Raw genomic sequence first — 12,195 nt, forward strand, 5'->3', positions numbered from 1 at the left:
CCTGGCTCCATTTTCTTAATTAACAATTGATAAGGAAGGCCCATATCACCACGGTGGGTGGTGCCACCCCTGAGCAGGTGGTCCTTGAAGCTGAGGGTTGTAGCTCACAACCAAAACAAGAAAATAAGCTGTGCAAACCAATGGAAGCAAGCCAGTAAGACGTTTTCTCTAGGTCCCTTTCTTGCTTTCATACCTGACTTCCCTGACAGACCGATTGTTACCTGGAAGTGTAAGAAACAATGAACACCCGCTCCCCGCCAAGTTACTTTTGGACAGTTGTGCTTCTCATAGCACTAGAGAACAAACTAAGACAAAATATTGAGAGAAAATCTGACATACAAGAACTGCAAATCAATAATGAGAACACTGTTAAAAAAAATTGCCCTTACGATTCTTAATGACTGAAGATACAGTTTCCATCTCAACTTTCTCAAATTGCTACTTATTCGGAACAGACTTCCAGGGGAGAAATCTTGGACAAGGGAGGGATCATCCAGCAGCTTAAGGCAACGGTGGAACCACTCCAGCTGGGAAGCTGGCTTTGCCAGAAGTTGCCCAGGATTCTCAGACCTGTAGGATTCTCAGACTGCGCTTCAGTTTGTCTGATTGTAGGCAGGGGCTGCACTGAGCTTGTCTTATCGAGCCGGCGCAGGGAGGGCGCAACTCCCAGTCTCTAATTGGGAATAGGGAAGTCCTATAGCTGGAGAAAGGGTGCACTTCGAGGTTCTACCGCGGGGGAGGGAGCACTTGTAGGGGACGCACTGTTGGAGGCAAGGGCCCGCTCAAGGATTAGCAGGGCTCTGGAGCGAGAGCGCTGCAGTCTCATTCATCCGCAGGCTGTTGGGGTCTGAGGCCTACTGAGCGCGCGTCTCAATAGAATCCGTTGTCTATTCATTCTAGGCATCCGAGTTCTAGAGGGGTACACCTGGGTTCCACTCTCCTTGGACTGGTAGAAAATAACCACGCGCTACTAAGGAAGAGAACTCAGACCGGGACACGGGGCGTGGTCTATGGCAAGGTCTCCAAGTACATGGGCGGGGCTCGCCTCCAGGCTTCTTTAGCTTTGCTCTGATTGGCCAGGACGCGCAGGGCATTGTGGGTTACCACGCACCAGCTACCGCCTCAGCTGTGCGCGTTTCGCCATGTCGGGGTCCCCGGTAAAACGCCAGAGGATGGAGTCCGCCTTGGACCAGCTCAAGCAGTTCACCACCGTGGTGGCTGACACGGGTGATTTCAACGGTAAGAGGGTGCGGTGTATGCGCCCTATAGAAGCTGCGCCCCCAATTTTGGAACCTGTATGGGTGTGGGCGCCAGGGGCGGGGCCTCGCGGGCGCTGGAGCCGGGATTGGTGAGTCTGTGGAACGTTCAAGGATCAATAGCCTCTGGGCTATTGGTGACCCTGGGAGCCGGGCGCGAAGCTTTGGTGGGCCGACGTAGTCCGACAAAGAGTCTCCGTGACCCCGGGTGTCCCCACACCCATTCCCAATCTCTTACTATGACACAGGCTCATCTTTGGAGCCAGTGCAGTTTGCAAGACTGGGACAGCCTCGGCGACACCATCTGCTTTTGCAGCCTGTTGCACCGGCTTTCCAAATGCATCTGATTACTGTCTGCGGGCAATACACAGTATGGCTGAAGTCAGACCAGATGCACGGACTAAATCTAACGGTTATCATTATCAAACTTCCTTTTCTTTTGAGACAGGGTCTCACAATGTAGCTCAGATTATCCTGGAACTCCTAGTAATCCTGTCTTAGCCCTTAGTGATGGATCAGGCAGTGCCACCATGCGCAATTCCAGTACTCAGATTTATCTGGGCTCGGTAAGAATGGGAAAACATAGGTGGAAAGACTTGTACTGTCAGTCCAGCTCTCAACGTTGTAGAGTGGTGTAGGTGATCTCACATGTGCCGTGAGAAAGACACTTTCAGGAAATTCGCCATGTGAACCCAGTACAAAAGGACCTTATGCTCTTTTCTGCTTTCTCACGGTGACTTGAGAAACAGGCTTTAATTCCTCATGAGTAAAGTGTATTGTTTATCTGTCAGAGAGTCAGAATGATTAGGCACATTTGGGCTGCTTAGATATAAAGGACAGACTTGATGTGGGCCTAATACAAACCTGTCTGACACAAGCTATGTTTGTTTGTCAGAGAGCTTCCAGAGACCCGGCTGGGAGTCCTGAGGTTTTCCACCGTGGCTGTAGTGCAGTTTACTGGCTAATGTTTGTGAAGAGTGCAAGAGACTGGCATGGCAGCATATGCCCGCATCTGGGAGGCAGAGACAGGCACTTTTTTTTTTCCCCCCCCGGAGCTGGGGACCGAACCCAGGGCCTTGCACTTGCTAGGCAAGCGCTCTACCACTGAGCTAAATCCCCAACCCCCAGGCACATCTTTTTGAGTTTGAGGCCAGCCTGGTCTACATGGTTCCAGCTAAGCCTGAGCTATATCGGGACAGCCTGTCTCAAACAACAACAAAACACATTCACTGATAGTGTGGCTTAAAACAAGTTAAATAACGATAAACACTGTTTCAGATTCAAAGTCTATTGTATAGTGAAGGTTTCTTTTGGTGTTTGTTTGTTGGCTTGTTTCTGGATGACAGAGTTTCTCTGTGTGGCCTTGGCTGTCCTGGAACTCAATTTGTAGACCAGGCTAGCCTCCAGCTCACAGAGAGCTGCCTGCCTCAGCTTCCAAAGTGTTGGGATCAACATGGTGCACTACCACCGCCCAGCTGTGCTGAGGGTTCTTAACTCATTGTGTATCCCAGGTTCTTGAAAGTAGAATTTTCAGATCTCAAAACACCGTGACCCCTTCATTTTCCTCTGAACCTCAGGGTCTTTGGGCCTTAATGCTCATCTGTAGGGGTAGGATAGAGATCAAGCTCAGGCTAAAACAGGTACCCTACCTCTGAACTGTGTCTCCAGGCCTTGGGTCTGTGGTTTTCTATGATAAAAGCAGTGTTTTCTGTGCATCCTTCAGCGTACTCACACCTGAGCCAGCACCGCTCCAGAGCACATTTTCCCTACTTCTTATTTTGAAATAACCTCAGACTCCTGAGATGTTGCAAAAGTAGCCTGTACACCCTTTGCCCAGTTTCCCTAGTGATGTCCAAATCAGGAAGCAGACAGCAGAATGAGCCACACGCTCTGCTGCCTGCAGACCAGGCCTGCTCCGTTTATCTCTGCAGCTGTTTCATAACTCGTAGACTTATGTCAGTACCACGAGGACACAGAACTATCCTGTTCTTCTTAGTAAAAGACGTTATGTGCGTGGTGGTGGTGGTGGGGCTATAACAAAATCTTAACACTGGGTTAGGGCAAGAAAGTTAGTCAAGTTCGTGCCCCTTGGCCTGGCAACTGGACATCCGTGGCTGTGCATCTGCTGTTCATGTGCCTGATCATTTGGGTAGCTGAGCTGACCCGGGCCAAGTCACACCTCATTGGCTTCTACGAATTCCGGAGGAAAAAAAATATGTTAAAGGGGTCAATACAGCTGGGCATAACCCCCCCCACACACACACACCATACACAACCACACACACACAACATACAAACACACACAACACACATACAACACAAACACACACATAACACACTACACACACATACCACACACAACACACACACAACATACACAGATACACACAACACACACCATACATACCATATACTCACAACACACACACAAAGCCACACACCACATACAACACATACAACACACACACAACACACACACACACACAAAGCCACACACCACATACAAACACACACACACACCACACATACAACACACACAAACACACAAGCCACACACCACACACAAACACACATACAACACACACACACTACACACACAACACACATACAACACACACAATACACACACACAAACACACAACAAGCCACACACCACACACAAACATATACAACACATACACAACACACATACAGCACACACATACACACACCACACATACAACACACACACACACACACACACACAGAGGAGGTTAAGAGCCAAAGCATGTCCGCCTGTGGCTTAGCATTAGTGCACCTCCTACTGGCTGCTGGGCAGTAGGACAAACTTGGGGAGCAAGTTCTTCCAGCATCCTCATAGTTCCAGTCCCAGTCACTGCAAATCAGCTCTTATGGGGGATGGTCATTCTAGGGTGCTTAGTTTTGTTTGGTGTTTTTGTTGTCACTGTTTTTTTGTTTTGTTAGGTAGGGTTTCACTATGTAGTCCTGGCTAGCCTGGAACCTGCTATGTAGACCTTGCTGGCCTCAAACTCTGGCTTGTTTTTTTAAATTTTACTAATTAAAATGTTGCAAATTTTCAAAAACTCACATACCAAAACGGTTTGGTTGGTTGTTTTATTTTAAGACATTGTCCCACTATGTAGCCTTGGTTGGTTTGGAACTTGTAGACAAAGCAGGCCTTGAACTCACAGAGTTCAAGATACAAGACCTATGTCTGCTTCCAGAGTGCTGGGATTAAAGGCATGTGACATCACACCTTGCAGCTTGTTCTTTTGTGACAGGGTCTTGCTCTGTAACCCAGGCTGACCTTAAACGCTCAGTCAGCTGAGCTGAGATTGGTCGCGCCACGGTGGCCAGCCTGTGAGTATGGGTTGAGCGCTGTCTTCATGTTGTGGCATGCCTTATGGCAGCCTCTGGAGCTGCTGCGAGCATTGTCACTGTGATCCACTTGGAATTGCTACAGGGCACTGTTTTCCATGTCTGGTGACAGCCGTTTCTGGTCACTGTGACAAACACTTGAGAGGACAACAGAGTTTGTAAGGTTTCAGTCCATTGTGGTAGAGAGGGCACAGGTAAAGCAGAGCAGCTCCTCTCATGGCAGACAGGAAACAGGAAGAGAATGTCTGTGCTGGCAGGCTGTCTCCTTTTATTCCATGCGACCTCCAGTGTATGGGATAGGCTATCCCTTACCTATCCTCTTGGAAACAGATAAGCCAGAGGAAACTACATCCAGATGCTTCTTGATCCATTCCAGCAGACAACAATAACCATCCATCTGCTTTTGAAATGTTCTTACCTAGCCATCGATGAGTACAAGCCCCAGGATGCCACCACCAACCCATCCCTGATCCTGGCTGCAGCACAGATGCCTGCCTACCAAGAGCTGGTGGAGGAGGCCATTGCCTACGGCAAGAAGCTGGGTGGGTGAGTATGGCTGATAGAGAATGGAGATGGTCCCACTCCCAACTCACTGTGGCTCTAAGTCTTCCCAGTATAGGGACCTCCAGCTGAGCTGGAGAACACTGACCAATTTCAGGTTCCAGACTCTGACAGACTCAACACTTCTGACAGCTACACTTTGCCTCTGGTTGTCCTTACTTTCTTTCAAGTCTAATGGATTTTAGTACATTGTGTATTGGGACAGCCATTACCACAATCTCTGATCCTCCCCTACCTCCTGGTCTCTGTCCTGGATTCTTTCTTGTTTGCCTGAGATACTAAGCATTACTACGTAACCAGGCCACTGTCAGCATGCCCGCCCACGTGCTCAAATAGCATTGCCTGTCACTGTGCTGGCCTCCAGTCTTTTTCTTGTTTTGTTTTGTTTTTTAAAGATTTATTTATTGGGCTCGAGAGATGGCTCAGTGGTTAAGAGCAATGACTGCTCTTCCAGAGGTCCTGAGTTCAATTCCCAGCAACCACATAGTAGCTCACAACCATCTGTAATGGGATCTGATGCTCTCTTCTGGTGTGTCTGAAGACAGAGACAATGTACACATATACATAAAGTAAATAAATAAATCTTTAAAAAAAGATTTATTTATTATATATAAGTACACTGTAGTTGTTCAGACACACCAGAAGAGGGCATCAGATCTCATTATAGATGGTTGTGAGCCACCATGTGGTTGCTGGGAATTGAACTCAGGACCTCTGGAAGAGCAGTCATTGCTCTTAACCACTGAGCCATCTCTCCAGCCCCCGTTCCTATAGGGTAGTATACATAAATGTGTAGTCCTTTTTGATATGCTAATTGCACATATTTATGAGGTATGGTTTGATAATTTTATACTATATACAATCTAAGGTCGTATCAAGTTGGTTGGCATCTCACTCTCCTTTCTTGGGATTGCATAAAAACATAATTTATGAAAATACCAAAGGATAGAGTTTAGTCTGAAAGGTGAGAAAGTTCTTAGTGGTGCACACCTTTAAACCCAGCACTCAGGAAGCACCGGCAGGCAGATCTCTGAGTTTGAAGCCAGCCTTTTCTACAAATTGAGTTTTAGGATAGCCAAGACTACACAGAGAAACCCTGTCTCAAAAAAACAGAAAAAGGGGGTTGGGGATTTAGCTCAGTGGTAGAGCACTTAAGGCCCTGGGTTCAATTCTCCGCTGGGGGATGGGGTAGTGGGGAGCAGAAAAGGTTACGATGACAATGGTATGATTCCCAACAATATAATTTAATGCCGTTGAACAATAACCTTGACATGTTCTGGATGATTCTCTCTAATAAAGCAGTGGTTTTGTTTGGGCCTGCCTGCCTGCCTTTTTCCCAGGCTGGCCTCAAACCAGGAGCCTTCCTGTTCCTACCCTTTGAGTGCTGTGATTAGTAGCATGTGCTTTGTGAGTTTGAGACCAGCCTGCTCTATGATAGTGAGTTCCAGGACAGCCAGAGAGTAATAGGGAGACCCTGTCTCAAACAAAATAAACACAGTACCGTGTGCTCTCACACCCATCCTGGGGAGGGTGAAGAGAAAGAAAATTGGAAAGAGTCAGAATTGGTCTTACAAGTTCCCCCAAAGTCTTCAAAGTTCCTAACACAACTTTCCCTCTGAATTCAGGCCACAAGAGGAGCAGATTAAAAATGCCATTGATAAACTTTTTGTGCTGTTTGGGGCAGAAATACTAAAGAAGATTCCAGGCCGTGTATCCACAGAAGTCGATGCAAGGTAGGTGGTATGGAGAATGCACATTCTATCAGAAGACTGTACAGAACTAATAACCTAGAACTCTCTGACAAATGGCTGGTCTTGAGTCTGTGCCTTACGAAAATATACTTGGACTAAAGGGTCCAGAAATTTGGTCTTTTTGTTGTTAATTTTTTGTGTTTTCAAGACACAGTTTTACTGTGTAGCTCTGGCTGTCCTAGAATGCACTGTGTAGACCAGGCCAGGCTGACTTCCTTTGAATTCCAGAGAGACCTGTCTACCTTTGCCTCCCATATGCTGATTAAAAGCATGAGCCAATGAACCTGGCAGGTTTTAAGTACACTGAAGCTGTCTTCAGACACCAGAAGGGGGCATCAGATCTCATTACAGATGGTTGTGAGCCGCTATTTGGTTGCTGGGATTTGAACTCAGGACCTCTGGAAGAGCAGCCAGTGCTCTTTTTTTTTTTTTTTTTTTTTTTTTTTTTTTGGTTCTTTTTTTTTTTTTTTTCGGAGCTGACCGAACCCAGGGCCTTGCGCTTCCTAGGTAAGCGCTCTACCACTGAGCTAAATCCCCAGCCCCCTTTTTTTTTTTTTTTTAATTTGTTTTGTTTATTTTTTCTTTTTCTCTTTTTTTCTTTTTTTGGAGCTGGGGACCGAACCCAAGGCCTTGCAATTGCTAGGCAAGCGCTCTACCACTGAGCTAAATCCCCAACCCCTGTTTTGTTTATTTTTTATCTTTTAAATCTTATGTATGTATGTATGTATGTATGTATGTATGTATGTATGTATGTATGTATGTATGCCAGAGTCATTTTGATTTGAGACTGGATTTCTCTGTATAACAGCCCCAGGCTGGCCTCAAACTCACAGAAATCTACCTGCCTCTGCCTGCCAAGTACTGAGATTAAAAGCATGCACCGGGGTTGGGGATTTAGCTCAGTGGTAGAGTGCTTGCCTAGCAAGCACAAGGCCCTGGGTTCGGTCCCCAGCTCTGAAAAAAAAGAAAAGAAAAAAAAAAAAAAAAGCATGCGCCACCACTGCCTGGCTCTTAAATTTTTTTTTATAAACTTTTTATTTTATGTATGAGACTGTTGTTTTGGTTATTTAATGTGTTTCTGTCTGCATGCGTGCATCTGTGCACCAGGTACATGAAGAGCCCTTGGAAACCTGAGAGGGTATTAGATCCCCTGGAAGTGAAATTATAGACAGTTGTGAGCCACCAAGTGGATGCTGGGAATTAAACCCAGCTCCTCTGAAAGAGCAGCCAGTGTTTTTAACCGCACTGAGTCAGTTCTCCAGCCTCTGTGTGCTTTGTTTTTTGTTTTGTTTTTATTTATTTTGAGACAGGGTCTCATGTAGCCCCAGCTGACCTCAGACTTACTACGTAGCTGAGAATTAACCTTGATGCTGTGGTCCTCCTGCCTTTACCTGCTGGGGTTACAAGGGTACACTATCGTACTCAGTTCATGTGATGTTGGGGATTTGGCCTTTTTACATGACAGGCAAGTGTTTGACCAACTCAGCATACCCCTGAATCCATTTCCTGTTTGTTTTTTAAAACCAAAGTCTCTTTTTCAAAGATTTATTTAGTTTTATGTGTATGAGTATTTGTTGTGTGATGTATTTAAACACCATATGTGCCTGTTGCTGGTGGAGGCCAAAGAGGACATGAAATGCTCTGGAACTGGAGTTCCCACACAGGTTTGGCTCTCACGCCTGCTTCTGAAATTAGGTCTCAGGTTGTTGAGTCCAGAGGAGGGGTGGGGAAGTTTGCCCACTAAGCTGTGGGATCCTAACGTGCTCTGGTGTAGCTCTGACCTGTTCCTGTTCTTACAGGCTTTCCTTTGATAAGGATGCCATGGTGGCCCGAGCCAGGCGCATCATAGAGCTTTACAAAGAAGCTGGGATCAGCAAGGACAGAATTCTCATCAAGTTATCATCAACCTGGGAGGGAATCCAGGCCGGAAAGTAAGTGTTCCCTGCATGGAGGCAACTTCAGATTCTGTTCCTGTTCCTTAGCAGCAAGCACCAGTTTCTAGGGTCCTTGAGAGAAGCCTATGCTTTGCTCCAGGGTCAGCTCTGACTGCCTTTTGCCAGTTAAGGAAGAGTGTCTTTCTTTCTGTTTCTCAGTCTCCTGGAACAGTGAGGCCTGAATTTACCTAAGTTTTAAACAAATTACCATGCATATAGTATGCTCTGAGTAGAAGAGAATGCAAAATGGCAGAACCAGTCAGCCTCCTGTGTGATGCCCCTTCCAGGAACAATAAGCCCTGGCTGGGCCAGGATGACTGGGCAGCAGGGATACTCATTTCCTCTCTGGCCACTGATTTTCCTCATTTGTCTGCTCTGGATGTCATATAAGTAGAGGCGGGTGGTGTGAGGACTGCTGGGTCTGGATCATCTCACTGTCCTGGTGTCCAGGCCTTTGCCTTGTTTCCTGTCAGGACAATATTCCATCCCGTGGGTCATGTCCTTGCGTCTGTCTCTTCTTGGGCATTGGGTCTGGTACCATTTTGAGGCTGTTTGAGGTTAGTGCCATGGACACAGGCCTGCATACATTTTGGTGCGGGCATGATTTTCCTTTCTTTTAGGCAGATGCAGGGAAGTAGGCTCACTGGGTCATGTAGTCAGTAGAGGAGTTCTCTCCTCTGCCGAGCCAGCATGGCGTGGACTACACTTGGATACTCAAGTAGCCACATGGCGGAGGCACCTCTGAAGCACCCCAGGATGGGAGCTGTGGCTGGAGTGCGTGGCCCAGGAGAGACGCTGTGCCACAATCACCCACTGTTCTAGCCTAGGAGCAGAGCCCGTTGGAGCTCTGAGAGGGGAGGGACCCTGATTATAGCGCTGGAGCAGACGTGGACCCTCAGGGACCCCACATATTGCCATTGTCTGTTATGCATTATAGATCTGATGAGGAAATCCTAGTCAGTCCTTGTGCAGACCCAGCCCTGCTGAGTCTCATGCTCTTAGCGGTGTACGGCCTGCTCCTGCTCCCACGACTAAGAACTGGAGACGTGAGCACAGGTGCCAGCGCCTAGCCTGAGACTGCACTCAGCCATCCCTGCCCCTCTTGTCCACAGGGAGCTGGAGGAGCAGCATGGCATCCACTGCAACATGACACTGCTTTTCTCCTTCGCCCAGGCCGTGGCCTGCGCTGAAGCGGGCGTGACGCTCATCTCTCCCTTTGTGGGGCGCATCCTTGACTGGCATGTGGCAAACACAGACAAGAAATCCTACGAACCCCAGGAGGACCCTGGTGAGCTACCCTTTAAGATCGTGGGGGTGGGGTGGGGGATCAAGTCAGGGTGGGATCGGACAACAGCTCAGGGCAGCTCTAGGGCTATCCTGGAACATACCTGGGTCTCTTCCAGGGGTGAAGAGTGTCACAAAAATCTACAACTACTACAAAAAGTTTGGCTACAAGACCATTGTCATGGGTGCTTCCTTCCGTAACACGGGTGAGATCAAAGCGCTGGCAGGCTGTGATTTCCTCACCATCTCACCCAAGCTTCTGGGGGAGCTGCTCAAGGACAGCAGCAAGCTGGCACCCACGCTTTCCGTCAAAGCAGGTAAGGCCAAGGGGCCCAATAAAAACCCCGTGTGGGTGGAGCTAGCACTGGCCTTGATGGGAGATTCTTAGCTTAAGCCTGAGGGGCAGTGATAAGTCCAAGGGAAGACAGGCATGGAGAGCTGTGGTATCCCCAGCCCAGACCAGTGACTTGGAGAAGATACATCTGGACGAGAAGGCCTTCCGTTGGCTGCACAATGAGGACCAAATGGCTGTGGAGAAGCTCTCTGATGGGATCCGCAAGTTTGCTGCTGATGCCATAAAGTTGGAGCGGATGCTCACAGTGAGTTCCTGAGTGGGGGTGCAGCTTTGGGCCTTTTCTTTCACCCAGAGCAGAGTTTGTGCAGAGTTGAAAGTTGTAGCGGGAGCCTGGCATAGTGACACACCTGTAGTCCTGTCACTTTGGAGAGTAAGGCCAGAGGGTCACATTCAGTAGCCTGGGTCAAGAATGCTAGCACAGGGCTTTAGTCCAAGCACCTAAGAGGCAGTGGCTGTCCTAAGAAGGAACAGAGACCCACACACAGAGGTGGGGAGGAGAGGGTTGGAGATTTGGCTCAGTGGTAGAGCGCTTGCCTAGCAAGCGCAAGGCCCTGGGTTCGGTCCCCAGCTCGGGGAGGGGGAGGTACCGTTATTGAGAGGTGGGGAGGAGAGAGGTATGAGTCTGTGGTGTTTGGTTTTTCTTGAGAACCATGGATGCAGATGGCTGCTGAAGCCATACTGGAACCTTGCTGGGTCTTGGCTGGGCCTCCCATGACTCTGGCTCTGGTCATTTCCAGGAACGAATGTTCAGCGCTGAGAATGGGAAATAGTGCAGCACCTGAGGCTGGACCGCAGACCTGCACTGCCTTCGAGGGGTCCGAATCGCACATGGCTTGTAACGAATGAATCTTGCATTTTTTAGTGATCAGAAGGGAAGGATTATAGGATTCTGATTTCATGTGAAATTTTGTCTAATTCATTAAAGCAGTCGCTTTTCCTATGCTGTTTCATTTCATCGTCTCTGTCACCACATGCCTAAGTACCTAAGGCCCAGGGTTGGCTGACTGAGGCTGAGACTGGAGATGAACCCCAGGCCATCAGCATGATCTGGGCAATTGTGGCCCTCACCTCCATCTTCTAAGCCCCTCTGGACCACAGCTGGGACGTGAGGTGGCAGGGTCATTGATTTTGGTGCTGGGACTCTGTCCACCCCTGGTGTCCCTATGCCCTGCCTGGCCTTATAGGGTGTACTGGCAGAGTTGGGAGATGAATGGTGGGCTCTGTTCCTGGGGGGCAACAGCTGAACAGAGTGCTACAGAGCCAGGCTTTTCCACTGCCCAAGGAAGTCAGTCCAGCAGTTTATTTCTCTCAGCCAAGTGTTGTGCCTAGTGTAGCCAGGTTCTGAAGGGCAGAGGACTACCTTATAGGGATAGCATAGTATACATCATCAGTTTGAAGGGCACGGGACCACGCACATGCCTGTAATCCCAGTACGTGGGGGACAGCAACCAGACTGCCTGCATCTCAGGAGAGCCTGGTCTATTTAGTGACTTCCAGGACTATATTGAAACCCTGTTTTTTGGTGTTTTTTTTTTTTTTTTTTAATTGGGACTGGAGAGATTAAGTGATTAAGACTACTAGCTACTCTTCCAGAAGACCTGTGTTCATTTCCCAACAGCACATAACTAACTATATAATTCAGTTCCAGAAGAGCTGGCACCCTCCCGTAGACATGA

General features: G+C 48.2%; 1 protein-coding gene across 1 annotated transcript; it reads left to right on the plus strand.

The window, feature by feature from the left end:
* The first annotated feature begins 1,128 nt into the window (after nt 1-1,128).
* Taldo1 (transaldolase 1) lies at nt 1,129-11,459 on the plus strand. The gene is made up of 8 exons (NM_031811.3): nt 1,129-1,239; nt 5,057-5,180; nt 6,821-6,928; nt 8,746-8,877; nt 9,993-10,168; nt 10,284-10,481; nt 10,618-10,763; nt 11,257-11,459. Exons 1-8 carry the CDS (start codon nt 1,143-1,145, stop codon nt 11,287-11,289), a joined length of 1,014 nt encoding a protein of 337 aa, NP_113999.2. The 5' UTR covers nt 1,129-1,142; the 3' UTR covers nt 11,290-11,459.
* Nucleotides 11,460-12,195: the final 736 nt, after the last annotated feature.

This window comes from Rattus norvegicus, chromosome 1 (assembly GCF_036323735.1).
Source record: "Rattus norvegicus strain BN/NHsdMcwi chromosome 1, GRCr8, whole genome shotgun sequence".
Lineage (NCBI taxonomy): Eukaryota > Metazoa > Chordata > Mammalia > Rodentia > Muridae > Rattus > Rattus norvegicus.

Excerpts from the sequence above, each read along its gene's own strand:
- Taldo1 (NM_031811.3), top strand. The coding sequence starts at position 1,143 with ATGTCGGGGTCCCCGGTAAAACGCCAGAGGATGGAGTCCGCCTTGGAC. Across the intron at positions 1,240-5,056 it reads TGACACGGGTGATTTCAACG|CCATCGATGAGTACAAGCCC; the intron begins GTAAGAGGGTGC and ends GTTCTTACCTAG. Across the intron at positions 10,482-10,617 it reads CACGCTTTCCGTCAAAGCAG|CCCAGACCAGTGACTTGGAG; the intron begins GTAAGGCCAAGG and ends TGGTATCCCCAG.